At 37.0% G+C, this 27970-nt stretch overlaps 1 protein-coding gene across 2 annotated transcripts in view; it reads left to right on the forward strand.

The window, feature by feature from the left end:
* The window catches only part of LOC131036187 (ras-related protein RABC1), a 153665-nt gene extending 126420 nt beyond the window's left edge, over positions 1–27245 (forward strand). For both annotated transcript variants that reach the window (XM_057968011.2, XM_057968010.2), the window contains 2 exons: positions 21752–21880; positions 26897–27245. In XM_057968011.2, the coding sequence (XP_057823994.2) occupies positions 21752–21880; positions 26897–27001 (234 nt within the window). In that variant the 3' untranslated portion in view covers positions 27002–27245. The remainder of the gene's footprint in view (positions 1–21751; positions 21881–26896) is intronic.
* The last annotated feature ends 725 nt before the right edge of the window (positions 27246–27970 follow it).

Genomic DNA, 27970 nt, shown 5'->3' on the forward strand with positions numbered 1-27970 from the left:
CTTCTCAACAACATCAAGTTGAATATTTACCAAGTTACAAGTGTCAGACGAGGTGGCATCCTAGTCATCACTTCTCCAGTCAGTGTGGTCCACCTCAGCATGTCCAGATTCAATGTACCTAACTCATGGAAGGTGGCACAAACTCCGATGTACCTACCCTGGCTATCCATTGGTGGAATTTTCTAGAGAGGACATGTGTCCAAGCAATACAATTATTTCATTGGTCGAGCATTAAATGTTATGTAATGGTTGTAACAAACCCTAATTAGGGTTTTCATTATTGAATCTTGGCCATTGATCTCGAATTGATCTTAGCCATCGAATTGTATTGAGGGCACTATATAAGCCCTGGCATTTCATTTGTAAAAGCAATTAGAAATAGCTAGAAGTTAGGGAATAGATAGAATAGAATAAGAGTTGGAAGCAATTAGAAAGGAGTTAGTGAATAGAGAGTAGTTAGCTAGTTGATAGAATAGCAATTAAAGTAGAGTAGAGAGAGAAGGCAAAGATTGTTGCCAAGATGTTGTTGTAAAAGACTTGTAACTTCATTGAAGAAATGGTGAAATTTATGGGTCGATTCGACAATTTGCATGGTTTTTATACTTCTCATATTTGATTTCATGTTATTAGATGAGTGGAAGAAATGTGCTTGATTGATGGTGAAATTCGTATATCCATACTACTAGCAGTTTGTTGATTGCAGACTTGCCTTGCGTAGTCAACTGGAATCATTCAGCTTAAGCTTAACTTCAATTGTCGCTTCTTCATCGATATGCATCAACCTGATGGTGTCTATGCCTGCAGTGATGATTTGAACATCATAAAGCTTTCCTTCGAAGATCGCACTAACCTTGTGGAGATGGTCCTGGGATGTCAAAACAAGACTTAGTTAGAATTTCATCAAAGATCATTCATTGCTCCTACATTCTTAGTATTAGGATTAGATCCTTTCCTTGCCCTCTATCTTTTTTCCTTTTTTTCAAGTCCAAGCTAGTAAGATCCTGTGTTCCAGCAATATTCAAAGCAGATCAGAAGTTTAGGCATCAAGTGTAAGTCCCCTTGTGATTCCAGCAAATCACATCATACCACAGAGAGCTTATCCACACGTAGAGACCCTACATACAAGAACCTTGGAGTCATCCTGATTGACGTGTATTTTGTACACTATCAAACACAGAATAAAATACCTAAAGGTACCTTATCCTCTCTTGAGTAAAGCCTCTGATTGCTGAAGATATCGCGAAAAAGGATCAATCAGGATGACTCCAAGGTTCTTGTATGTAGGGTCTCTACGTGTGGATAAGCTCTCTGTGGTATGATGTGATTTGCTGGAATCACAAGGGGACTTACATTTGATGCCTGAACTTCTGATTTGCTTTGAATATTGCTGGAACACAGGATTTTCACTAGCTTAGATTTGAAAAAAGGAAAAAAAGACGAGGGCAAGGAGAGGATCTAATCCTAACACTAAGAATGTAAGAGCAATGAATGATCTTTGATGAAATTCTAACTAAGTCTTGTTTTGACATCATAGGAACATCTCCACAAGGTTAGTGCGATCTTCGAAGGAAAGCTTTATGATGTTCAAATCATCACTGCAGGCATAGACACCATCAGGTTGATGCATATCGATGAAGAAGTGACAATTGAAGTTAAGCTTAAGCTGAATGATTCCAGTTGACTACGCAAGGCAAGTCTGCAATCAACAAACTGCTAGTAGTATGGATATACGAATTTCACCATCAATCAAGCACATTTCTTCCACTCATCTAATCATAAAATCAAACATGAGAAGTATAAAGACCATGCAAATTGTCGAATCGACCCATAAATTTCACCATTTCTTCAATGAAGTTACAAGTCTTTTACAACAACATCTTGGCAACAATCTTTGCCTTCTCTCTCTACTCTACTCTAATTGCTATTCTCTCTCTATCTTCTAACTGCTTCCAACTATTCCTATTCTAACTATTCCTAATTATTGCTAATTACCTTTACAAAATGAAATGCCAGGGCTTATATAGTGCCCTCAATACAATTCGATGGCTTAGATCAATTTGAGATCAATGGCCAAGATTTTACAATGAAAACCCTAATTAGGGTTTGTTACAACCATTACATAACATTTAATGCTTGACCAATGATAAAATTGTATTGCTTGGACACATGTCCTCTCTAGAAAATTCGACCAATGAATAGCTGGGGTAGGTACATAGAAGTTTGTGCCACCTTCCATGAGTTAGGTACATTGAATCTGGAAATGCTGAGGTGGACCACACTGACTGGATGAGCGATGACTGGGATGCCACCTTGTCTGACACTTGTAACTTGGTAGATATTCAACTTAATGTTGTTGAGAAGCTAGCTTTAATTAATTCATCTGGAACTATTGGCTTCCTCAACGAACCCTTGTTCTAACTTCTTGTGTCCTTGATTTGCAGGATGATGATGTACCTCGCCTTCGAATGCTGGATTGGAAGAGGTCGCCCTTGATGACGATAGTCCAAAGAAGGCCGTCCTTGTCAATGCTAGGCTGGATCGAAGAAGGTCGTCCTTGTCCTCGCTTGATCGTCCTTGTCCTTGCTTGATCGTCCTTGAGGAGAGTCTTCCGACTTGTAGATCTTTCGAGCTTGGAGTCGCCATCTTGATACCTACACAACATTTCAAAATTAGTAATATATCTTGAAATCTAAAAATTAAACTTTAAAAGGAAGATTCAAGATTTTAATTTAGGAAACCTCATGATAAATCTTGAGTTATCATTTCCTAATTTAGGATTTTCAAAGCAAAATTTAAATCTTCAAAAATGGTGCCAAGGTGATTACGCCATACCTCCACTTGGGAATTAATTCTAAAAAATGATGCAAAAATAGGAGGATTCGCTAGGCAAAATGTAGATCAAGACTCCCTTTAGCAAAATGCGCCCCCTTTAGCTTGGAAAAGAACTCCATCTTCCACTAGCTTCTTCAAGATCTGGAAATTCGCCTTCAAATACCTTCAAAACATCTGGAATTTATCCTCCAATCTAGCAAGAAATACGCCTCTCCAATAGCCTTCAAGATGAATTTCACCCTTCTTAGTCCCCACTCCTGGTAGAAATTCGCTCCTCAAATTGCTCTTCCAAATCGCACTTGAAATGATGAGTGAATGATTTGAATAATGAAAAACATGCCTCAAATATATAGAGCGCTCACCATTTTATTTCCATGGGCCGACTTGGAAAAATAGGCCAAAAGATAAATAAAAATTAATAAAAGAAGAGGCCGACTTGATAAAAACATTAAATAATACCCCAAGCGCTCCAATTTTATTTTATTTTTTTAAAATAATAATAATTAATTTTAAATGCCTTTATAATTAAAAAATTCGATATTTTTAGGCTCAAAATTAATTATGAAATACCATGCGCTTTTATTAAATGCCAAAAATATTTCAAGGTTTTATCGAATCTGGCATTTAATGTAATTTGAAGGATATTTGGCGCCCAATCATGAAAAATAATGGCTATTAACAAGATCGCTCTGGTCCCTTGGTGAGGGACAGGAGCGATCTCATTCTAGACCTCACACTTCTTTTTTTTTTACGTCCAAGACCTCATTTTTGACGTCCAAGATGGCATTTTTACTTAGAATTTTGAGTTCAATTTATTCGATCTTTGAAATGAGTACACTTTAAAGCATTTTCGCCCTGGTCCCTTGGTGAGGGACAGGAGCTATTTTGCAAATCCAAGCTTATCCGTCCTTTGTTAGCCTTCCAAATTATATTCAATGGATAAATCATGTTTTCCTTGGTCTCTTCAAATCATAAAATTGTCTTGATCCTGCAAGAACAGTGCAAATTTGAAATTCAAGCTCCGGTCCTTCAGTGAGGGACGGGAGCACTTTTGCAATTACAAGCCAATTCGTCCTTTGCTAGCTTCGAAAATTATCTTCAACGGATCGATTGCGTCTTCCTTCACCCACCTCAAACGTAAAACTTGTTTTTCTCTTGCCCGAATCTTGTCTTGAGGGAAAATCGCTCTGGTCCCTTGGAGAGGGACAGGAGCGCCCTAGCCAGTCACCTTGGTCCCTTGGAGAGGGACAGGGGCGAACTTGTTACTTAGGCCGATTTTCTTCATTGTGGCGTACTTAAGTTATATTCAACGGGCAAAACATACTTCCCTTGACCTCCTCAAATCGCGAAACCACTTAAATCTTGCAAGGATAATGCGAAATTGGAATTCAAGCTCCGGTCCTTCAGTGAGGGACAGGAGCGATTTTTGCTCTCAAGGCCAAATCTTTTTACTTTTCACTTCAAATTTCCTTCGCTGAGGAAAATATCATCTCTTTACACGCCATGAATAAAAGTTCGAGTCCAAACAAGGTCTAAAAATGTGTATATGAATAAAATCGCTCTGGTCCCTTGGTGAGGGACAGGAGCGAATTTACCTTTCTAGACAAATACTCCATCATTTCATCGTCCTTAATCAAGTCTGGATGCTCTATCACGTTCATTTTGTCCTCCATCATGCCTTTGATGTCTCAATTTGTCCAAACAAGGTCAGGAATGACTCCACTAAGCTTTTTCGCTCTGGACCCTTGGTGAGGGACATGAGCGATTCGCCTTGGACCCTTGGAGAGGGACAGGAGTGTTTTTCGCTCTGGATCCTCAGTGAAGGTCAGGAGCGAAATTTGACTTTTCGAACTCTCTATCAGGACAATTTTAATGGAGTATAAGTGACATTTCCTTCTATCTTTCTTCTTTCTTATACTTTAAGTTATATTCCATATATACTTTCAGGATGTTTGAGAGTGGTTTCAGACCTCCAGGAGTTATATTGCAAAATCTAGTTTTTTGAGGTTTTTCAGTTTCCAGACTTAGTCAAATTCAGGATCAGGACATTCCAGACTTAGCCAAATTTCAAGATCAAGACTTTCAAACTTAGCCCAAATTTCAGGACATTCCAGACTTAGCCAAATTTCAGAATCAAGACATCATTCAAGCCGGACTTGCTTATCCATGTGATCACCTGGGCGACACTCAAAATGCAAAGGCTAGCTAACAAAACCCTAAAAGACCAAAAAAAAAAAACCCTAAAAAGCAAAAAAAGCAAGGGTCCCCATTTGCAATGGGGCGATGTGTGAAAACGTCACAACACAACCCAAGGTGCACCAACCCCTGCACCAAGCTCCAACTTGGTGATGTATATAGAAATACAATTTTGATACGGTTATAGCCTCTGGTTGGAAATGAGTTCTGCAACATTTGATCAAATAGATTTCTGCTGGTTAAAAATGTTATCTTCTTCTCTCTCAGCCTCACAACACACTTAGTCACACTTGGATGCCTTGTTGACCAATCACATCTTACTTGTTAGCTCAACTGTTAGATCTGCAATAGTTTACCGGTACTCTATCACTACCAGTTAAACCCTCTCACCGGTTTGCCTGCTAACTCACTCTGCAACTTTCTTAGAATAAATTCTAAGGAAGATGATTCTTCTCTGCGCTCAAGCTCTCTTCACCTTATCGGTATGACCAACAAACATCCTCTGTATCGGCAACACATCCTCATGATAAGTCATCTTACCTTCCGATATGTCGTCATGCCAACCTCTCTATTTTGCTCACCAAGTGTTGTGATTCTTTTAGCATTTCGCCTCTTCATCACATACAAGCAATTGACCTTCATCCCGGTTTGTGCCTTACCGGTAAGCCTTCTTTACCGGCAGATAACACAATTAATGTGTACTGGTAGCCTTCAATTTGTCTTCTCACTCACATGTGCATTGCCATCATGTCTTGCTCTTCTTGTACCGGTCACCACTTCTTACTTACCGGTGACCTTGCCAAACCAGTTTGATATCAATGACAACTTAATGCCAACAATGCCAACAATCTCCCCCTTTGGCATTGATGTCAACTTACTACAAGACACTTCATACTAGTAGATTTCTCCCCCTTTGAGACAATGACAAAGGGTACTATATACTCCCCCTTTGATCCATACCTAGCTCCCCCTTTGGCTGCTAGCAGTGATTGCAGCCGGTACTGAGATGTGGTTCAAGAGTTATAGATGCTGCTATGAACTCCCCCTAAACCATATAAATCCTTCCTATCTCAAGTGCAGAAGGTAGATGACACAACTCCCAACTTGTGTCTTAGGTACTCAAAATTGCTTATTGGCAATGGTTTGGTGAAGATGTCTGCTACTTGTTCTCCGGTAGGGACATAGTCCATCATTACTTCCTGTCCTTCAACCTTCTCTCTGAGAAAATGATACTTGATGGCTATATGCTTTGTTCTGGAATGCATCATCGGATTCTTTGATATGCTGATAGCACTCAAATTATCACACCGGATGAGAATAGGATCAATAATGTCCACCTGTATGTCCTTGAGGGTTTGTTTCATCCAAAGCACCGGAGAGAAGCACATAGCTGCTACAATGTATTTTGCTTCAGCAGTTGATAGGGAGACTGAATCTTGCTTCTTGCTATGCCATGAGACCAACCGATCACCTAGGAAGAATGCACCACCACTTGTGCTCTTCCGGTCATCAATGCAACTTGCCCAATCAGCATTAGTGTATGCTTCCAAGATGAATTTCCTTTGTTTAGGGTACCACAATCCATAACTGAGTGTTCCTTGGAGGTACCTAAATATTTTGCTTACAACATTCATATGTGACTGCTTAGGTGCATCTTGAAATTTGGCCACCATGCACACTGCCTGTACTATATCTGGTTCTAGAAGCAGTTAGATACAATAGACTGCCTATCATGGATCTATACAATGCCTGATCCACCACCGGTGATTCATCATTCTTGCTTAATTTACTTCCGATCACCATGGGAGTACTTATCGGTTTGCAATCCTCCATTTCAAATTTCTTCAACATATCCTTTTCATACTTGGTCTGTGAGATAAAGATTCCCTTATCTTGTTGTAATATCTGCAAACCAAGGAAGTATGTCAATTCACCAAGCATTGACATCTCAAATTCTGACTGCATCTGATTAGCAAATTCTTTGCAAAGGGTGTCCTTATTTCCTCCAAAAATAATGTCATCTACATACACAACCACAATGATTATGTGGTTTCCATCTTTCTTTATGTATAGATTGCTGTCAACACTCCCCTTTTTGAATCCTTGCTCCTTCAGGTACTGATCTAATCTTGAATACCATGCTCTAGGAGCTTGCTTTAAACCATACAGGGCCTTCTTCAACCGGCACACAAAGGTTTCATTATCATGTAGCAGAAACCCTTCCGGTTGCTCCATGTACACTTCTTCCAAATTTCCATTTAGGAAGGTAGATTTTACATCCATTTGATATACTTTATAACCCTTGTAGGCAGAAAAAGTTAGAAACATTCTAATTGCTTCTTATCTAGCTACCAGTGCAAATGTTTCTTCAAAGTCAATGCCCTCTACTTGAGAGTATCCTTTGCACACAAGTCTAGCTTTATGCCTAACATTTTTACCTTCTTCATTCATCTTATTCCGGTAGACCCATTTAGTGCCAATAATGTTCTTGTCTTCTCGTCTAGGGACTAATTCCCAAGTCTTGTTCTTCTCAATCTGCTGCACTTCTTCTTCCATGGCATCCATCTATTCCTGTCTTTCGCAGGCCTCATTGAATGTTTTAGGTTCTACTTTAGTCATGAGGCAGAAGTTGACTTGTTCATCATTTCGTGCAAGTCTTCTCCTAGTCTGTACACCATCATTCTTATTTCCTAGAATCTGCTCTTCTGGGTGGTTCATCTGCACATACCGGTTGGGAGACTTTTTGGATGCTTCTTCTGGCTCATTGTCTGATGGAGCTTCTTCACTTTCATCACCAAAATCATCATACCGGTTCACTTGTGATTGACTTCTTTTGTGCATATCCTCATCAACTCTTACATGCACACTCTCAATGACTCTTCTTAGTCTTTTGTTGTAGCATTTGTAGGCCTTGCTATTAGATGAGTAACCAAGGAAGATTCCTTCATCACTCCTGGAGTCAAAACTACCTAGACCACCCATATCTCTCTTCATAAAACACTTACTTCCAAATACCTTGAAGTATTTTACTGATGACTTTCGGTCATACCACAACTCATAAGGTGTCATTTTGTTGTTTGTTCTTAGTTGAACTTGGTTTAAGGTATATGCAGTAGTATGAACAACTTCCTTCCAATATATGTTTTGCAGACTAGCCTCATTTAACATGGTTCTGGCTATCTCCTTGACTGCCCTGTTCTTCCTTTCTACCATACCATTTTGTTGTGGTGTCCTAGGGGCTAAGTACTGCCTTCTAATTCCATGTCTTTCACAATAATCTTCAAACTCATTTGATGTGAACTCTCCACCCCTGTCTGATCTTAGACGTTTTAGCTTACACCCACTTTCCTTATCCACCATCTTCCTAAAGATCTTGAATCTGTCAAATGCTTGTGACTTATCTTGCAGGAAAGTGACCCATGTCATTCTTGAATAATCATCAATAAAGAACATAAAATATCTTTCACTGGTAAGAGCTCTTGTCCTAGTTGGACCACACGGATCTGTATGTACAATCTCAAGTGGTCTTGAGGTGTTGTGCTCTTTTGTCCTAAAGCTCACCTTAGTCTGCTCCCTTTCACACATTCATCACAAAATGTGCTTACTGGTTTGATGATGGGTGGAATATTTCTTACACACCCCATTTTGCTTACTGCAACTAAGTTATCAAAGTTTATGTGGCCTAATCTTCAATGCCATAGCTAGCTTTCATCAACCTGTCCCAACATGCATTGGGACTCATAGCATTCCTTCAAATTTTAAACATTACCATCTGTTCTCTTTCCTTCTGCCACAACCTGACCGGTACTCTCTTTCTTTATTTGGCAGCCGATTGAGTCAAAGGTGAATTTATAGCCTTTGTCACACATCCGACTCACACTCAACAGATTGTGCTTTAGGCCTTCCACATAATATACATCACGTGCCTTCAATTTTCCATCAATATTTAGAGTACCTTTTCCCTTTATTTTGATGGATGAGTTATCTCCGAATCTTACTGAACCACCATTCCAGTCTTCAAGCTTGATAAATTTCCTTTTATCATCGGTCATGTGGTTGGAACAACCACTATTTACAACCCATAGATTTTTCCTTTCAACACGCAAAGCATTCTGCACTATCAGACTTGATTCTGCCTTTTCTTTTTCTTTCTCAATCCATACTGGTTTGGTTTCCTTCTTGTTAACTACTATTTTGTGCTCCGGTTCAACTATCGGTTCTTGATCAGGATCTGTCTTCTTCTGCTTGATCTTCCTATTTTTACAAAACTTTGCTATATGTCCAAACTCTTGATAGCTATAGCATTTCATATTTTCATTTAAAGATAAATCTTTGAAATTATTGTAGGACACCGGTTTATTCTTCCTACATTCAAAACTCTTATGACCAAATCCATTGCACTAATAACAAACAACATTCATATCCCACAGTGCATTAAAAGAATTTCTACTTTCATAACTCATAGTGGGCTTATTGGTTAATCTACAGTCAGGCCCAAATTTGTTACACCGGTAATAGTAACCATGAAAGTTTGAAACATACCGGTTAGGTTGCCTTGGTCCGGCAAACGACTGCCTCATCAGGGGTCTTCCCTTCATGTTGTTGACTCTGGTGAATCCTTCATGGTCAACTCTTGCATTTCTCCTTAGATTTGCATGTCGGTACATTGAGTGTGGCCTCCGTTTCATTAATTGTGTATACTGGTTTGTGTGGTGGTTTCTAACAGCATCTGCATATGTCTTCTTACATGTATCCTTGCTTACTATGAACGTCTTGTTTTCTTCACCTTCATTGGAAGAGGTGAGCTGTATCTCCTTACTAGATGTGTCTTTGCTATTTGAACTTTGACCTTCTTCAAATCCTAAGCCACCGGTATCTTTGGATTGCTTCTGTTTGCTCAACATCTTGTCTAAGGTTTCACTGTTGCCTTCATATTTGCTTCTCACTTTTATTTCTTCTTTACTTTATTCAAGATCCTTTCTGAGCCTCACTATTTATGCTTCCAGATCTTGATGCTCCTTTTCTTTCTTCATCAGATCAGAGGATGTAACTTCACATATCCTCTTGGCTTCTTCCAACTGCAGTTTCAAGTCAGATATAACTTGATTGGAGTCATCCAGGGATTCCTTCAAGAGACCTTGTTCATCTACCGCAGCAAGCTTGATCTTATTGAGTTCTCTTCTTGTTTTACTCAGCTCCTCAAGAGCACTTATAAGCTCACCTTCTACATCTACTTCAGCCTCAATGTCTTCTTCTTCCTCATCTTCACCAATTGGTTCATCAAGTGCCATAAAGAGATTAACTTCTCTGCCATTCTCATGGTGGTCATCTTCTAATGCACTTTCTTCATCTGTGGCATCATCCTCAATAGTATAGAGGTTGTTCTGCTTCCGATAGCCTCTTCTTCCTTGCCGGTAGACATTTCTTTCTTTATCTTTACCAACAGATCTGCTAAAACCTCTTAACTCATCTCCACCGGTTTCATTATAAGGACATTTTGTAGCAAAGTGTCCAACTTTACCACAGTTGAAACATTTGAGTGGTAGCTTTCATTTATACTTGTGGGATCCTCTTTTGAGCTTTTTGACAAAGTTTGCTACCTTTGCATCAGAGTCTTCATTGGATCTTATATGAGTAGCTACTTCTTTGCCCTTCTGGGTGGAGTTGAACGCTGCCTCTTTCCTTAAGGATGCATCACCGGTTGTTCTCATTTCATAGGCTGTTAGTGAGCCAAATAGCTCATCCATTGTGAAGATCTCCAGATCCTTGGCTTCTTCTATGGCAGAAACCTTAGTATCATACTTAGGTGTGAGAGATCTGGGTACCTTCTTGACAAGAATCTCATTTGCAATTTCTTCTCCAAGTCCTTTGATGGTGTTCATGGTTTCATCAAATCTATGAAGGTAGTCTGCAATCTTTTCTTCATCCTTCATCTTGATGCCTTCAAGTTGACCTCTTAGTGCTTGTAGCTTGGCCTCTTTGACTTTTGCATCTCCTTCAAATAACCTCTACATTTTATCCCAAGTCTCCTTGGCGAATGCACAGTGCATGACCTTGACAAACTCATTATCAGACAACCTGCTCAAGATAGCATGTTTGGCCTTTGTATTGTTCTCACACTCCTTCTTGGCATCCAGATCAGTGGGAGGAACACTAGGGATAGCATACCCATTCTTGGTAGACATCCACACATCAAAACCAAGGGAGGAAATATAGGTCCCTATTCTTTTGCTCCAAAAGGCATAGTTGGATCCATCAAACATGGAGGCTTTTGAGGAAGCAGACTCATTTCTTGCCATTGTGTTCTTAGTCTAGAATCTACCCAAGCTTTAATCAATCGAGAACCTAGGCTCTGATACCAATTGTTGAACACATTGTACCACTGAGAGGGGTGAATCAGTGGTTCCTAAATTCTTTTCTTTTTAAAACAACCTTTGAAAACCGTTATTATCCTAAGCACTAAACAGTCAAACCGGTAAGAAAAATGAGGATACCAATAGAGACAAACACACAAATGCAACCCACAACACCAGATGTACGAGGAAAACCCAATATGGGAAAAACCTCGATGAGAAATGTTGCTGGAGACTATTGCTCCAATCCAGCCTCACAAGTGAAACAATGAATTACAAAGATTTAGGGCACCAACCCAAGGAGCACCTACCCCTACACCAAGCTCCAACTTGGTGATGTATATTGAAATACAATTTTGATATAGTTATAGCTTCTGGTTGCAAATGAATTCTGCAACACTTGATCAAATAGATTTATGCCGGTTAAAAACCTTCTCTTCTTCTCTCTCAGCCTCACAACACACTTAGTCACACTTGGATGCCTTCTTGATCGATCACACCTTACTTGTTAGCTCAACTGTTAGACCTGCAACAGTTTACCGATACTCTATCACTGTCGGTTAAACCCTCTCACCGGTTTGCCTACTAACTCACTCTGCAACTTTCTTAGAGTAAATTCTAAGGAAGATGATCCTTCTCTACGCTCAAGCTCTCTTCACTCTCCTTCTTCACATCAAGCATCAATCATTTCTATCTCGAGCTCATCTATTTATAATCTTGGATTCTCGCCTAAAACCGCATTCAACAATGCCGTGTTAGGTTTTGCCTTCTCCAACTTGAACCAAATCCGATTTGATTCGATCTGCTTTTCCAGGGATATGATCTTCATGACATCGATCAACACCAACAAAGCTTCGCATTCCAATGTGCGTTTTCTAAATCTGGAGATCTGCACCATGCTTTTCTGCTTTTCTCTGTCATACACCATTAATGGCTTTGTTGTTTCCTTCAGCAAACGGGTACGAAGATCAAATCTTCTTGCAGAATCAGTTCAGTCGCTTTGCCAGCTTGCCTTCCTCGAGCCACAATCCTCTAGCATCCTCTGTGACTTGCGGGTTCTTCATAAAAGTCGATCTTCTTGCTGACATGTTACGTCAATGCACACTTCATTGACCTGTGCATATCACCACTTGGCATCCAGTTGTTATGTTTGTCGACATCCACCTCTGCGTGGATTTCTATGTCGGTTTGACATTCTTTGTCGACCTAGGTTGACTACCGGCTTAGTTCACCTTACCGGTATGGCCAACAAACATCCTTTGTACCGGTAGCACATCCTCGTGATAAGTCATCTTACCTTTCGGTATGTCTTCATGCCAACCTCTTTGTTCTGTTCACCGAGTGTTGTTGTGATTCTTTTAGCATTTTGCCTCTTCATCACAAACAAGCAACCGACCTTCATCCCGGTTTGTGCCTTACTGGTAAGCTTGCCTTACCGACAGATAACACAATTCATTTGTACCAATAGCCTTCCTTCTGTCTGCTCACTCACATGTGCATTACCATCATATGTCTTTCTCTTCTTGTACCGGTCACCACTTCTTACTTACCGGTGACCTTGCCAAACCAGTTTGACATCAATGACAACTTAATGCCAATAATGCCAACATTTGTCCCACTACATAATTGGAAGAGGCTGGCCTACCACCTTCTTATCTATTGTAACACAGTCCTCCTGCTGAATAAGCGGTTGAGTTGATTGCTATTCATTTCTAGTCCTGCCGCTGCATAAGCGGTCAAGTGATTGTTGTTCTTTCAGTTGTAATTTTCTAATTGGCTAGTTGCATCGGTATACTGCTGTAGAAATTCTTACACCCGCTGGATAAGTGGAAGGGGCTAGCTTGTCGACTAGTATTGTATTTAAGATTTCATTTCCAGTAGTTATTTGAGCTAACAATCCTCTTTACACCGTATGCTCTCACCCTCCCATACTGGGCTTTTTGATGATCAAAAAGTGAAAGGGTTACTTTCAGCATTTCCGTTATGCGCAAGTTTGATTACTCTAACCTTAACGGGTGAATCTTGTTGTGATTGTAACTGGAAATAAGCTGAAAAATATTAAGGGGGATATTACAACCCCTTCTCTTTTGGGAAGAGGTATCCTGTCTCCCCAACCCATGAAACCCAAACTTCCCTTTCCTTTCGGATTTCGGGATCCGAGGAATCGGTCTACCCCTTTCCTTTTGGGAAGAGGTATCTTGTCTCCTTGAACCCTGAAATCTAGACTTCCCTTTCCTTCTGGATTTCAGGATTCAGGGAACCAGTCTACCCCTTGCCTTTTGGGAAGAGGTATCTTGTCTCCCCAAACCCCAAAACCCGGAGTCTTCTTGTCTCCTCCCTCTCATCCCTTTGGACTCCGAGGTTCCTGACTCCTTGCCCTTTGTAACATTTTCTTGAAGGCTCAATGTCCGACCTTCGGTGGCTACAACACTTCCAAATGGCGTGATCAACACTCAAGGCTCTCAATGGTCCACCAACTCCTGCGACTTGTCTACTTTCATTCATGGAGTTGTAGGGGCGCATTTATAGGTTTTGCAGGATTGCTATCAAGTGGAGTCCAAGGCCATGCTTATTTATGGTACTTGATGGCCTTCATGCTCTGACTTTGGAATGCCAGACAATCCACCTTCTAGAAGAACTTTTTTTCTTCGGATTGCCTTGTCAGGGTATGGCTAGGTTGCTTGCATGCAGAATCATGTCAGATCAGTACACTACCATATCTTCCTGGATTGACATTCCTTTGTGTACGTCAGGGTCAAGGTTTACCCTCTTTGACCATTGGTCTCTTCTCTACAACTAGTTTTCTATATATAGGCTCTTAAGCCTCATCGTAAAGGGATCTCTCCTTGTTGCCTTGAACTACTTTCAGCTCTTTCACTTCTTTTAAAATATTGCATATTTCTTGCATTCTTGCAATTGTAAGTTTGGCCATTGGCTTGAGAATGAATTGAAATCATCATTCTTGCCTCTCTTCGACTTATGCGTGTTGTGTATATTTTCTTACCTTCATAATAAGTGTGTGTTTTGTGGCTTTCTCTCACATATACTATGTTAACTTGTTTTCTGGTTGTGACTTGTGGGAAACTTTCTCCCCTTTGACATTTAGCAAATTCTAACCTCCATACATGCGTTGGGCTCATTTATGTAACTGAAGTTTGTGCATCTCTAGGGTATTTCAATTGATTCTTTGTGTCATTTAGGGGTAGGTACAGGAATATCTCTTATCTTGGTTCATCACCCCCTTCCATTTTCTGCATTTTCTTCTTCCTTTGTCTCCAACAAGCTATTAGAGTAGGTTTAGAAGCAGAATTTGGATTTTGAGTTGGTTCAACACCTGTACCTGGATTGAGAAGGAAATCGGCCCTCTCCAGAGATTCAACCCTTTATGCAAGGTCCCACACTTTGAGATTGTTTTTATGTTTCACAAGGTTGCTAAATTGATAGCTTAGCAAGGGTGCAAACTTTTGTGACAACAATAACCATTGAAGTTGTTCCTTTTATATTCAATCTCGTTCCTAGATTTTTAGAGTTTGATATCGTAATTTTCACTCTTAAATAAATAATGGTTCATAAATAGTCCCATTTGCGATTGTTTGAGGAAATTGGTTAAGAGGAGGTGGCTAAACGCTTCATGTGCTCAAATTTTAGTTACATATGTGGTATTGTAGAATGTGAAAAGCTATTTATAATCTAATAACTAATAGGTAATTTGCAGAGATATCAAAGTGTGGGTTTGTTCCATAATTATTCATCGTTCAAGAGGGTAATAATAGATTACAAAGGATTCTAGAAAGGGAGAGAAATATCTTGTATTGAGAAAGAATACTTTTGTAAGAAATTATCATCAAGGATGTCAACTGCAAATTTATTCTTGACTTACTTGGAAATAATGGAAACCTTCCAGTTGGTAGAAAGGACAGATAGTGAGCATAGAGTAGGTGTCCTAGAGAGTGCATCAATTGCCACATTCCTCTTGCCCTTCACATATTCTATTTTGAAATCATAAGATTGCAGCTCGCTTACCCATTTTTGTTGGCAATCATTCAAAGTTTTTGGATGTAAGAACTTCAATCTATTATGTGCAGTCTTCACCATAAATTTTTCACAAGGTACTATCTAAATTTTCTAGTGCATGCATAATTGCCAACATCTCCTTGTCATAGATGGAATATCCCTTATCTAAACTGCTTAAGTTTTTGCTCTTGAAAGCTATTGGATGTCCATTTTGATTGAGGACAGCTCCAATAGCTTCTCCAAAACAATCACATTCAACAATAAAGGGTAATGAAAAACCAAGAATGGAAACTATTGAGCTCATTACCTCCTTTGGCTTGTCAAAAGTTTTTTGAGTATCGTCAGACCATACAAAAGCTTCCTACTTTGTTAGATTAATCAAGCATGCAACCAATTGAGAGAATCCCTTCATGAATCTACTATAATAACAACACATCCAATTTCAATTGAGTTCAATTGGTATGTGGAGGACAATCAAAGGGTCGCTTGAATCTTCTGTTGATCTATCTGAACACCCTTAGAGCTTTTGATATGACCCAAGTATAGAAGCTCAGAAAATCCAAACTCATATTTGCAAAAAATAGCATAGAAAGTTTGCTGCTCCAAAATGCCCAACATTGTGTCTAGGTGTTTCAACTTTCAAATGTTCCTTCCAATTCTTGTTGTAGATCAATATGTCATCAAAGAAAACCAGAATTTTTTTCTAAGCTTCTTATTGAATGTTTGGTTCATGTATGATTGGAATGTACTTGGAGCATTAGTGACTCTGAAAGGGATGACCAAAAACTCAGTGTGTCTATGATGATGTCGGAAGGCTATATTGTCAACATCTTTTCCCCTCATGTGGATTTGATGGTATCCTAATCTTAGATCAATCTTGGAGTACACAGCTCAATGCAATTCATCTATGAGCTCATCTATCCTTGGAATAGGTTATGTATTCTTGATGGTCTTCTTTTTCAAGTCTCTTAGTCAATACACATGCTCATAATGCAATCCTTATTTTTACACAAGAACTAGAGAAGATGCAAATGGACTGAAGTTAGGTCTTATGAATCCCATAACAAGAAGTTCTTTGATAGCCTTCTCTATCCCCTTTTTATATCCTCTTGGATGGCGGCATGGTTTAGGGATAATAGGTTTATGTCCTCTTTATAGTATGTTAAAATCCTCTATCTGGTGGTAGTCTTAGAGGCATGTTGCTAAAAACTACACATTGTTTGACTAGAATTTTTTAGAATATCAACATGATGAATACCTTTCTGCCTGATGGGGACTTTGTGGGATGAATCAAACAATTTTTTTCTTAGGCTAGCTGGCCTTTATGGAAGAGTCTCTCCATTGGAGATCACTTTAAGGACAATCGTCTTTCCATCTTTCATGATCTTTAGTTCCATAGTTTGGTAGCTTTGCAAATAATCTCCTAGAGACTGCAATTATTGTACTCCCAAGATCATATTAGTATCTCCCAAACCAATCACATAAGATTCATCAGATTCCTTATGGTCTCCCAGAGTGATATTGAGTTGCTCAATTACTCAAGTGCATGGAATGGTGGATCCATTAGCTACTGTGAGAATGATCAAATTCTTTTGCCTTCAATCCTCTCTTCATCACAAAAAATCGTCGATAAAGTTGTGCTTAGCCCCACTATCGATGAGGACAGTCATCCTTTGTCCGGCTAGCACTACTTAAACCATGAAGGGAAGATATTTTGGGGCTATAGAGAGCAGCATGCATAGCTTCGCTTGTGATTGTGTGTTGTTCAACAAAATGATCGAGAAAATATTCAAATACCTTTGGTTCATTCTTTGACTTTAAGTCTTTATTTGACACTACTTAAATGTACTGTATTTGCCCCTTACCCAAGCATCCATATTTAGGAGTCCATGGCTCTTTGCAAGAAAAACACTACTTCTTCCTCCGAGATCATTCTTTGTCCCTTCCATTTTGCGTGATTTTGGAGGTAATGCCTTAGGTTGAGGTAGATTCTTATGAAGATTCTTCTAATGCCGTATTGGTGGTGCATTCTTGGTGTAGAGTTTGATTTTGGCAACTGAATCCTCCAAACTTAGGGATCTTTGATGGATTCTTGCAAGGAATGCAGATCAAATGCTCTTACCAAATCCTTAGTGAATTAGACAGGACCTCTACAAAAATAAATATGAGTCTCCTTTCTGTCACATCTAGAACCATCACTAATAGCCTCTGAAATTCTATGACATAGTGCTCAACTATACCCTCTAGCTTCAATTTTGCTAGCTCCCTAAAGTGAATCTCTAGATCCTTCTTGTCAAAATTCTCCAACAATCTTTGGCTGAACTCCTCCCCTAGGGTAGTAATTGAACCATGTCCTTGGGTCACCATGCCATGGTAGGACCACTCATGAGCCACACCTTCTAGGTGTTAAGTGGCAAACTTAATGGTCTCTTCCTCAAAAAATAGGGTTCAAGGAGAAATATGTATCCAACTTATGCAACCGTACCTTGATAGAATAATTGCCTTATGCATCGTATTTGGTTATGTTGATTTTCCCCAAACAATGTTGAATGCCCTTATAGGGCTGTTCCTCATTGCTTCACCTTCTATGCCCATTTCTTGTCTTCAACTCATAATACTCAACAAAAGATATGACTTGACGCTTGGTTGGATCTAGGGCATTATATTCAACATGATACTCGTCAGTTCAGTCTTTTTCCATGGCCGTGATAGTTGTTCTTTAACGAGTTTTGTCTCATCTCTCTCTAAAAAATGGCTATGAATGTCCTCGAGTTTGGGATAGTTGAATTCGCTAATTTACTTCATTTTGTCTCAGTTGTTCCCAATAGCCCATTGTTGTTACATCTCTTTCAATGTCCTTACCATCTCTGCTAGACTCCTTCAAGGTAGATTGAAATTCTTTGGGCAAGTCTTTGTTTTCAATCTTAATGAACTCCCTGAAGTTGGCTTCCTCATTTCTATCACCCATAGTTGCCTGTTTTCACTTTTCCCTTAGAAAGTACTTGATTTCCCTATCGCTTGCTTTCATGCACCTACATCACCACACACTCATAGAATGGCAAGAAAGGTGCTTTGATACCACTGTAAATTCCCTTAGTAGATTTTTCAATGAAAACAATAGTTTGGAACACAAAAACAATATTCGCCAAATAGCAAAAACACAATCTTCACCAAATTACATCAACAGTAATTAATTTACTCAAACAGCAGAAATAAAGTTACACAATTGATTCAAACTCCAGCAGTAACATATATTGACTATGGTATAATTTCTACAAAAAAAGAGATTATTATGACAATCATTACAACAACAACACACAACATTGCTAAACAATGTTCACACTGACTCGCTAAACTTTTTGGGAGATCCTTGAAGCACCAATGGACTGGACTGAGAATGCTCCCAAGAACCAAAGGGTTTTCATCCTCTGATTCCAGCATCCTATAGGTTTTCATCCAAAGAACACTTGAACACAACGTGCCCCGAGAATGCATTAACATCATGGATACCTACCATTGAAATGTTTTCTTAGTTTTATAGGCTTCCTACACAAAGATCAAAATAATTGACCTATACCTGAAATGGCACCAAGGCCTACATTAGAATCCTCCATGGTATATGATAGGTTGGCCTTATAGGCCCTACAAATTTTTCTTGTCAGAGGTTCAGAGTTCCTCCTTCCTTTTGACTTCCAACAGATCCTTGGGATGTGTTAAGCTCTCGATCCTTCATAGTTGATGATTTCTTGGCATGTGTTAGGCGGTATAGGTCCCTTGATTGCCAACCACTGATGCCTCCTTGGAATATGTTGGAGGGTATTGCCGAAGGTCGATGCCCAACAACTTCCTGACATGAGTCAAGCAGCATACCGGATACCTGATCTCCAACAGTTAACTTGGTGAATTACCTCTTATCTATTTTTAGAAAAAGGAACCTAACATAGATAGAGGGGTAAGTATATCTTTATTTGCACGTGAAATTATTACTAAAGTAGACCAAAGATGGTCGGCCAAGGATTAGACTGAATTGTATTGGATCATCTTGTTTTCCTTGACGATACAAAATCTATTTAAAGTAACCGATGGTTGCCAAGAGAAACACAATTGTTGACTAGCAAACTCTTATAACAACTCAAAAGTAGACAAACAAATAATATACATTTGAATAGTTATATTATCAAAACATAATAATAGTCATTGTACACTAACTACATCTGGAAGATAAAATTTTCTTTTGTGGGTTGATGTGGATAGCATAAAATGTATATTAGTTATTTGTTATGTTGTAATTTCAGTTAGTCAGTGAGAATTGTTATGTGTCATCAGCTGAATTAGTTTTCTGTAGTTACTGATAGTTGGAATTCTGTGCAACTATCGGCAAGCTCATATATTTCCTTTGTAGTTGAGAAAAAGGATTGTGTTGTTGGATAATCATTCCCTTCCCTATTTTTGTATAAAAGCATTGAAGCATAAAATGAATAATGAAATAATTGTTATATCTTTTGAAATCTACTATTAAATTCTCATATGAATCAAACATGAATGTATAAACCAATTAGTTGTACATAAGTAATTCTATTTCTAGATAATGTGTAAACACTCTTGACATTGCTTATCACACTCCTATACCAAAATCTAGTACAAAGGCCAAGAATTGGAAAAGAGGAGAAATTCCTCTTAACACGTTCAATAACATCAACAAATTCTATAGATTTTGACCTACCAACAATACAACCTACAAAACACATAATGATTGACGTTGGATATCATCTACTTTTCTTCTTAGTGACTTTGCTTGCACTTCTAGGAGTTTTTCCAAGTCCTCATCATAAGATTAAACCATTGTGATATGGTTCTCACAACATAGATTTGGAAGTTAGTGAAAATGCATTTGTCTAAGATTTTGTTCACACTTAAAAATGCATCCAATCTTTAATATTAAATTTCTCAAGCTCTGCACACCACCTTTGCTTCAGTCTTTTAAAGTAAAATTGTTATGAAGCTCACATAAAATAATATAAATGCTCCATTATATTTAGAAAAGTACAAATACTTGAGATAGGACAACACCATACAATAGCCACTATGAGGGGGCAGGCCTCTCAATGAGTCGGACCTCCAATTAAAATATTCAAGATTGATTTTTTACACTTGTGAAGCCTGTAGAATGTAGTGTTGCTAAAGACAACGACTACCATCCCATGGATGTGGGGTAAATATTTTTATTCTAATTGATTAGCAAGATGACTTACAAAGCATATGCACCCACATTTTTATTTATTTACTACCTTGTACACAATAGTTAAATTACACCAATATCTGTCGGATTTGGATCTTGTGAAGTGGTAGACTTATTTGTAGCTCCAACTTACAATTACCTCAATTGGCTACCCATGAAATGAGGCCCACGGTTTTCAAGAAAAAGTGAATGATCTCTGCAGCACAAGTACCTTAGGTCTGGGTCAACATTTTCAAAGGCATATTTGCACCTCTACTACATTGTGAATTATGCAAGGTAAAACAATTCCAAATTTGCAGAGTACTGAACACTGCATAATGCACATTGTTACATTGGGGTCCACATGCACTAGACAAGCCCTTGCCAACCCTAGAGTACATGTCTACATGGTTAAATGACCCTTAACTTGTAGGTCAAGGAATGGTTCAGGGAGTTGAAGCTGTTGAATACAAGATCTTTGTGTTGTCTCCCCTTTATCTATTGAATGTGTAGTGCTTCTTCCACTTTTTTTATTTCATTGCCATTACATGTTAAACATAGCTTATAGATTAGTAATGTAAATTCATCTATTATTATTTTATGGATTTTCCTTCATATAAGTCATGGGCGTGGTCAGTATCAGTGCCCAAACTTACATAACCATACAAATCCAATTCTGTAAATAGATAATGTCATCCTGAATGCATTATGCGTTTAAAATCTGAGTTAAGAGTTGGCACATTTCACATTTGATGTTTAAAGACTATAGTATATTGAATCCTAACTTTGATTGTTTATGTTTTTACATATTTTGAAATCTTTTGTACCATAATTGTGTGATACTTTAAAATTGTTGGTAATACAGGTACTATGCATCATGGCATGCGAGTTTTGTTTTATATGACCTTATTTGATTAAATGTTTTAATTTACTAATGTTAATAGGCCATTTGATATGAAATATTTTTGCACACATGTATATAACATTTAGTTTTCAGTATAATATTACTGGGTAAAGAATAAAGTTCATCGTGTTGGTAAGTTTGATCTACATTTACATTTTTTTCTAAAATAGTGTGACATGTCATTTTCAATTTCAGCACTCAAATTTCCAATATGTAATATGACTTATGTGACAGGTCCAAGAGAGGGTGGTAAGTAAGCAAGAGGGTATTCAGTTTGCAAGGGAACATGGTTGCATCTATCTTGAATGCAGTGCCAAAAATTGCATCAATGTAGAAAATTGCTTTGAGGAGCTTGCGTTAAAGGTATATTCACCTTTAAATGAATTAATGATGCTTGTTTTGGTCATTTGTAGAGCTATGTATAGCCCTCTTCCGTCATGTCTATATGTGAGTGGTTTATTTGGGAAAATAAAAGCAAATAAATTTAGTCTATGCAAGTTGTCTTGATCAGGACTCATATAGGAAAATGCAAAATAATTTTTCAAAAGATAAACGGATAAGAAAGCACAACGATTTGTTTTCTTATTTTAGTAAAATATTGTCCTCTTCCTTGCCTCTGAGCAATCTTTTTCATTTGATATTACAACCGAAACTTCATGACAACATAAAACACAATATTCATCTCAACAAACTGGTGAGACACTTTGTGGTCCCATAAAAACAAATACATATAAATAGATTCCATGGAAGATTCATAATATGGGAACCATATCATTGGAAACTGGAAAGTATCATATAAGAGCTTTGTGGCGAACCATGATATAGAACACTGCCTACATTTGGCAATAATGAAATACATCAATCACAAGTTAACACTTTAAACTCCAATATCTGGTTTCTGATTGTCATTTATAATGATGCAGGTCAGATTTTTTTTTTTTTTTTGATTTTGATACCACTACTATAGATTACTCCTTCCCAAATTCCTGTATACAAAAGAAAAATACAAATAAATTTTAAAGGATAGCAGTGTTCAAGTGTAAGTAACTTGGTAAACATAAATGCGAAACACAGTGAATTGTCATATCAATAAATGAAAACATTGCCTCAACATTGCTTTTCTATTTAGGCAGCTGTTTGAATTCAGAAGGTTATAGCATTGATCTTCAGTCAATGTCGAGGCTAGTGTTTGAACCAACACCAAATGCCCTTGTGCAAATGCCTAAAGGGTGCCACCAAGAGTCTCCAATGATGGATGTTGAACCATTCCATCTTCCCACGTCTCTCCTAGAAGTGGAAATTTATTTATAGATACAAATATCCAAAGTTGTTCAGCCTTCAATGCTAAGAGTTGTAGACTTGTATAAATCCTTTCACAGTTTTCACATAAATCACTGTACAAATGTCTCAGATAATGCAATTCTTAATTATGGGTCTAAATTTCTTGTACTTTCTTGGTCCTGCTTTCCGATTTCTGTTTGTTCACATTTACACTATGGTTGTGTGTGTAAGGACATTGATTCTTGCTTGTGCATATCAATACAGACTACCTCTATAGTGTTTTGTCCTCTGGAATGATACTCGAATCCAGATCAAATTTCATTGGGAGACTATGGATTTATAAGTATGTTCGAATAATATGCATGTAGGCTACTCTCTCTCTCTCTCTCTCTCTCTCTCTCTATATATATATATATATATATATATATATATATATAGACCTGAAAGGCTTATACACTTGCAAGTTAATTATCCTGAATCTGGTTCGAAGACTCCTCTGGAAACAAGAGAAGGTAATACATTGTTTAACCATGTCGGCATGAAAACTAAGAAACCTATTGTAGCTACAAAGTAATATGGCTTTTCGTTGTGAGCAAGCATTAAACAGATAAATATTATCAAATTAAGCTGGAATAAAGTCAAACAAGTTTTCCAACGTCAGTAGCAACTATAACAGAAATAAAACAAAGTGTTATGTGCTCGATATCTTATTTCACAGTAATGTCATTCATTGATGTTCAACATGTCAAAAAATTACTCACTTCATCATTAGGAAAATTACCAAAACAAAGTGGCACAATTGTCGAATTGCGAAATCAAATCAAATTTTCTTCTTCCGGTGTGGGAATGTGCAATGTGTAACTGCATAATGTGGCAAGATTGAATATAAAGTAAAGAAGCTGAGTGCTTTAAAGCTTTGCTGGACTGCATTTCTTTACTCGACATAGAGAAAATCCTTTTGTCTGGATCTGTCACTGGATTAGGGAACAAAAAATTGATCACTCCAAATGAACAGTACCGAAAGCTAATTCATGGCTAAGAGAATATATATATATATACTTTCTCAATGGCATTTCCGTAACTTATCTAGCGTGTGCACTATCTCAATAACTGTATGAAGTGGGGCAAGTGGCTCAAAAGTAGAGCAACTGCTAATATCATAAGCGGTCAATCATGTAGACAGGAATTTAGAACGCCACTGCAGGATTCAAAATTTCCTCTTCTAAGTGGATGAAAACATCTCTGTAATCCGCATATAAAGCCTACCTTCATCTACAAAACAAAACAAAATAAACAATTGAAATGTAGTAAACAAAATTCTTTTTACCCACTTCCGTTATGGTTTCTTTGAAGTTTTGTTATTGCTTGTAGGATCAAAGAAAGAAAGAATTGAAGAAACTATACTCAAATAATAGAGATATATGATATGCAAAAGCAAGGGTCTTCTATTTTGTAGGATTATTGATTGCAATGTTTGGAATGGCTTTTAAAAACATTCTTGTATTTCCTGAGAACCAACTTTGCAACTACCTAACAAATTGACTACCCAATTTGTCATAACCCCTCTTTAGACATTGGATTATTGTGATTAAATAAATACGATAATTAAAACATTTATTAAATAACATCTAATAATATTAAAAAATCGTCTCATTTATGAGACTTCACGTTTTTCCTCTAAGGTTGAAAGACGACGATTAGGGACATTACACATTCACTTATTGGAATTGTTCCTTCCCTTAATCTTAACATACGTAACTCTTGTAGGAGATTGACCCATGATGAACTTGTTTCATATTATTGAAGGTAGAAATTGCCGCCTTCCTAACAAGTGTCATGTCCCCTCCTTGATCGTTATATATAGCATAAATGAAACAATAATTATTATTATTTAATATAATATTTATCAATGAATAATTATTTGAAAATTATTAAATATTTATTTATTTATTTATTAAATACAAGAGTTGGCTAGCGTAACTGGAACGTCTCGCATTCATATCGATACCAACATTGCAACAATCATGATGTTAAAGTTAAGGAAGTATGCTGAAGATATAACATTATATAAAGACTCGTAGCATTGATCATGAGGGCAAGTCTTCTTCGATATCTCTATCAGACCAATGAAGATGATGAAGACATCGTAAGCATCCATCAGTAATATCGCTGTGATGAGATGATCGCAGAAAGAGCTTGATTGAGAATCATTTACCATGAGCAAAGTCGAATGGTATCATCGTCAAAAAAGATCAATTGGCATACTAATCAGATGATAAGCATCGATCAAATAAACTTGGTGTCGATGTATTAACAGTCAGCAAAGCAGATTGATCATCCTTCGTTGCCCATTGCTTATTAGCAAACTAATAGAGGAACAAGAAGATCGATCATCACTATTATTGCCTTAAGGAAGAAGTTTACTAATCAAATGATTAGTCACAACCATTCATAAGACAGCGACTAAACGTAGGTGATTTGAATGATTATGGATGGCAGCAATTAAGAGACAACTAAGGCTAAGCAGCGATTATGATGAACATGTGCGATCTAATGACAACGATTAGACAAGGGTAGCAAATAATCATTAAGCATAAAGGGATACGATTTTCATAACAAACTGATCTGCCATTTTATGGAGAGATGCAATTAGGAAGTGACATGTCTCTTAGACATTCGAGAGATGCAACCTTTCCCCTCCCACGGGATATATAAAAAGGGGGGTCAGCGCAAGGATAAGGAGAAAAGAGAGGTGGACAGGGAAAAGAGTTTAGAAGGAAGTCTGGGAAAGGAGCAGACTGCGAACGGCAAGGGTAGAAATAGAAACCACTGCTGCAGTTTACGAACAGGTAAGTAATGAATATTGTAATTTATATGTTAATGAATAAATATTTAATATACATGTTAATAAATGAATATTTTAATGTATATGTTAATGATTATAATTAAATGCATATTTAATATATATGTTTCTGAATATAAGTAATGAATACTTTAACATATATGATAATGAATGGTTTTTTATATGTTAATGAATATGTGTAAATATGTTAATGAATAGGTGTAAGCATATGTTAATGAATAGGTGTAGATATATGTAATAAATACATATTAATGAATGGTTAGGAATAGTTATTATAATTGTGAATATATGATAATGGATATTCACGAATATATGTTAATGGATAGTTTTCGGAATATATGTTATGGAATACTAGGAATATGTAAATGTAGATTAAGGAATGGAAAATAGTAATAAGTTGTGAAAGGTAATATAAATGTGATTACATGATGGAGGCTATAGGGAGGAAACTCCCGTAGTCTAATGGAGGGATTATGATAATCAACCCAATCATTACTCCATTTCCAAAACATTAATCTGCAACAAAAAAATATTTATAATGAAAGACAATTATAAGAATTCAAATTCAATATGCCAAATGAATATAATAATCTGAATGTTTTCTGCAGGGTATTTTATAGGGAATTTTTAAATGTATTAAGTAAGAAGGTAATTTGTCTTGTCTTAGTTCACCAACTATTTGTATTCTTTCCAAGGTACTAAGTAGGGACATTACACAATTAATAACACTTATTACTATCATTTAGTATTACGTTGCAAACCCAATAACTTGGGTTATGAATTATTCTTTATTTTAAACACAAACATACTTATACCTATCAGTAACACTGACATACTACCAAAAACAATGTTTTGGTGGATCACCCTACCCACAAAAGCCAACATGTCTTGGGGATTTTCCAACAAATTAACATTACAATTAGCATTTTGTTAAAATGATTTTCCCATACCAAATATCCTAAAAAAAAAATGCTATTTTTGATTGCCCGAAGTTTAGATTTTTGTCTGAAGATTAGTGGTCTCCAAATGATTGAAGTATCTCAATCTCAATCTATTTTCCCGTAGTTGAAGTTTCTTGTATTTAGAGTTTGTCATATTTGTTATGAGATTTGAATATTGAGTGATTTGATTGAAAACTGAGGAAACTGGTAGTTTAAAATGGTTTGTAGAAAAAGGTATAAGCTTTATATTGTTTTATTTTAACTCCAAGGTACCTTGATTTGGATGGGATACAGATTTTGGACACTCCAAGCTTATTAGTAGATAATGTGGCTTTAAAAAGAAGCAACATTTTTATTCAAGAGCAACCAACTGATGGATGGACGTTTTCTTGTTGCTGATCCCTAAGAGTTTCATTGTAGGATTCACAAAGCTTTGCGTACAATTTGCCTAAAATTATCTTAAAATTGTACATTTAAAAGAATGATTCATAACTCTTATATATCGAAATAAAAATGCAATTGTTGAGGTCTAAATGGCTTCTTCAATGCTCATTGTAATGTTATTTTGTCAACTAAATGGCTGGTTCAATGCTCATTGTAATCTTATTTTGTCAATAATATTGTTTCTTTTAAGTTAGTTTCACTCTGGGATTTTGTAAATCTCGTAGTTGCATGCATTTTGAATTAATTTACAAAGTAACCCACCTTGGAGTACTTTAACAAGAAACCTTCTGGTTGCCTAAACTTCTATTTAGCACAATTTAGATGTAATTAGATCACCACCTTCATTGATAACATAAATACTAGATACAATCTTTACCATCTAAAGCTCAGGATTGGAGTTAATATCAATTTCAGATACTCTATCGATAACGAGATCCATAAGAGATACCACCTGCCTTCGGAGATACTCATTGTTTCTTGAAAACAATTTAGAGTGAGCAATATTCCAAGAAAACATGATTTTTTTTTCTTTTCAATAACCTGAATTATTTTTTTTATAATTTGTTATAGTATTTGTTCAAATTACATATTATTATGATGATGTTCTAACAAAATTAGCATACTATTAAAGCTACATCATCATAACTAATATCCTTAAAAAAAAGTTGTTATTTTTTATTGTTTAATGTATTTTTTATTTCTTATTTAATGAAAGATTATATACTAGTCTACTTGTATTTTAAATATTTAGGTAAAATACACAGATATCTACTTTAAAAATAGTGGTGGATCTGCTAGATACTTATGTATGTAGAAAAAACCCATGCTTCACTATTAGTTCAATGCACTTAGAAAAAGCAACATGACATTGGAAGAAAAATTCATAATACGAAGATTTTTTTTTCAGACTTGTTGAATTTCAAT

The sequence above is a fragment of the Cryptomeria japonica genome, chromosome 4 (assembly GCF_030272615.1).
Source record: "Cryptomeria japonica chromosome 4, Sugi_1.0, whole genome shotgun sequence".
Lineage (NCBI taxonomy): Eukaryota > Viridiplantae > Streptophyta > Pinopsida > Cupressales > Cupressaceae > Cryptomeria > Cryptomeria japonica.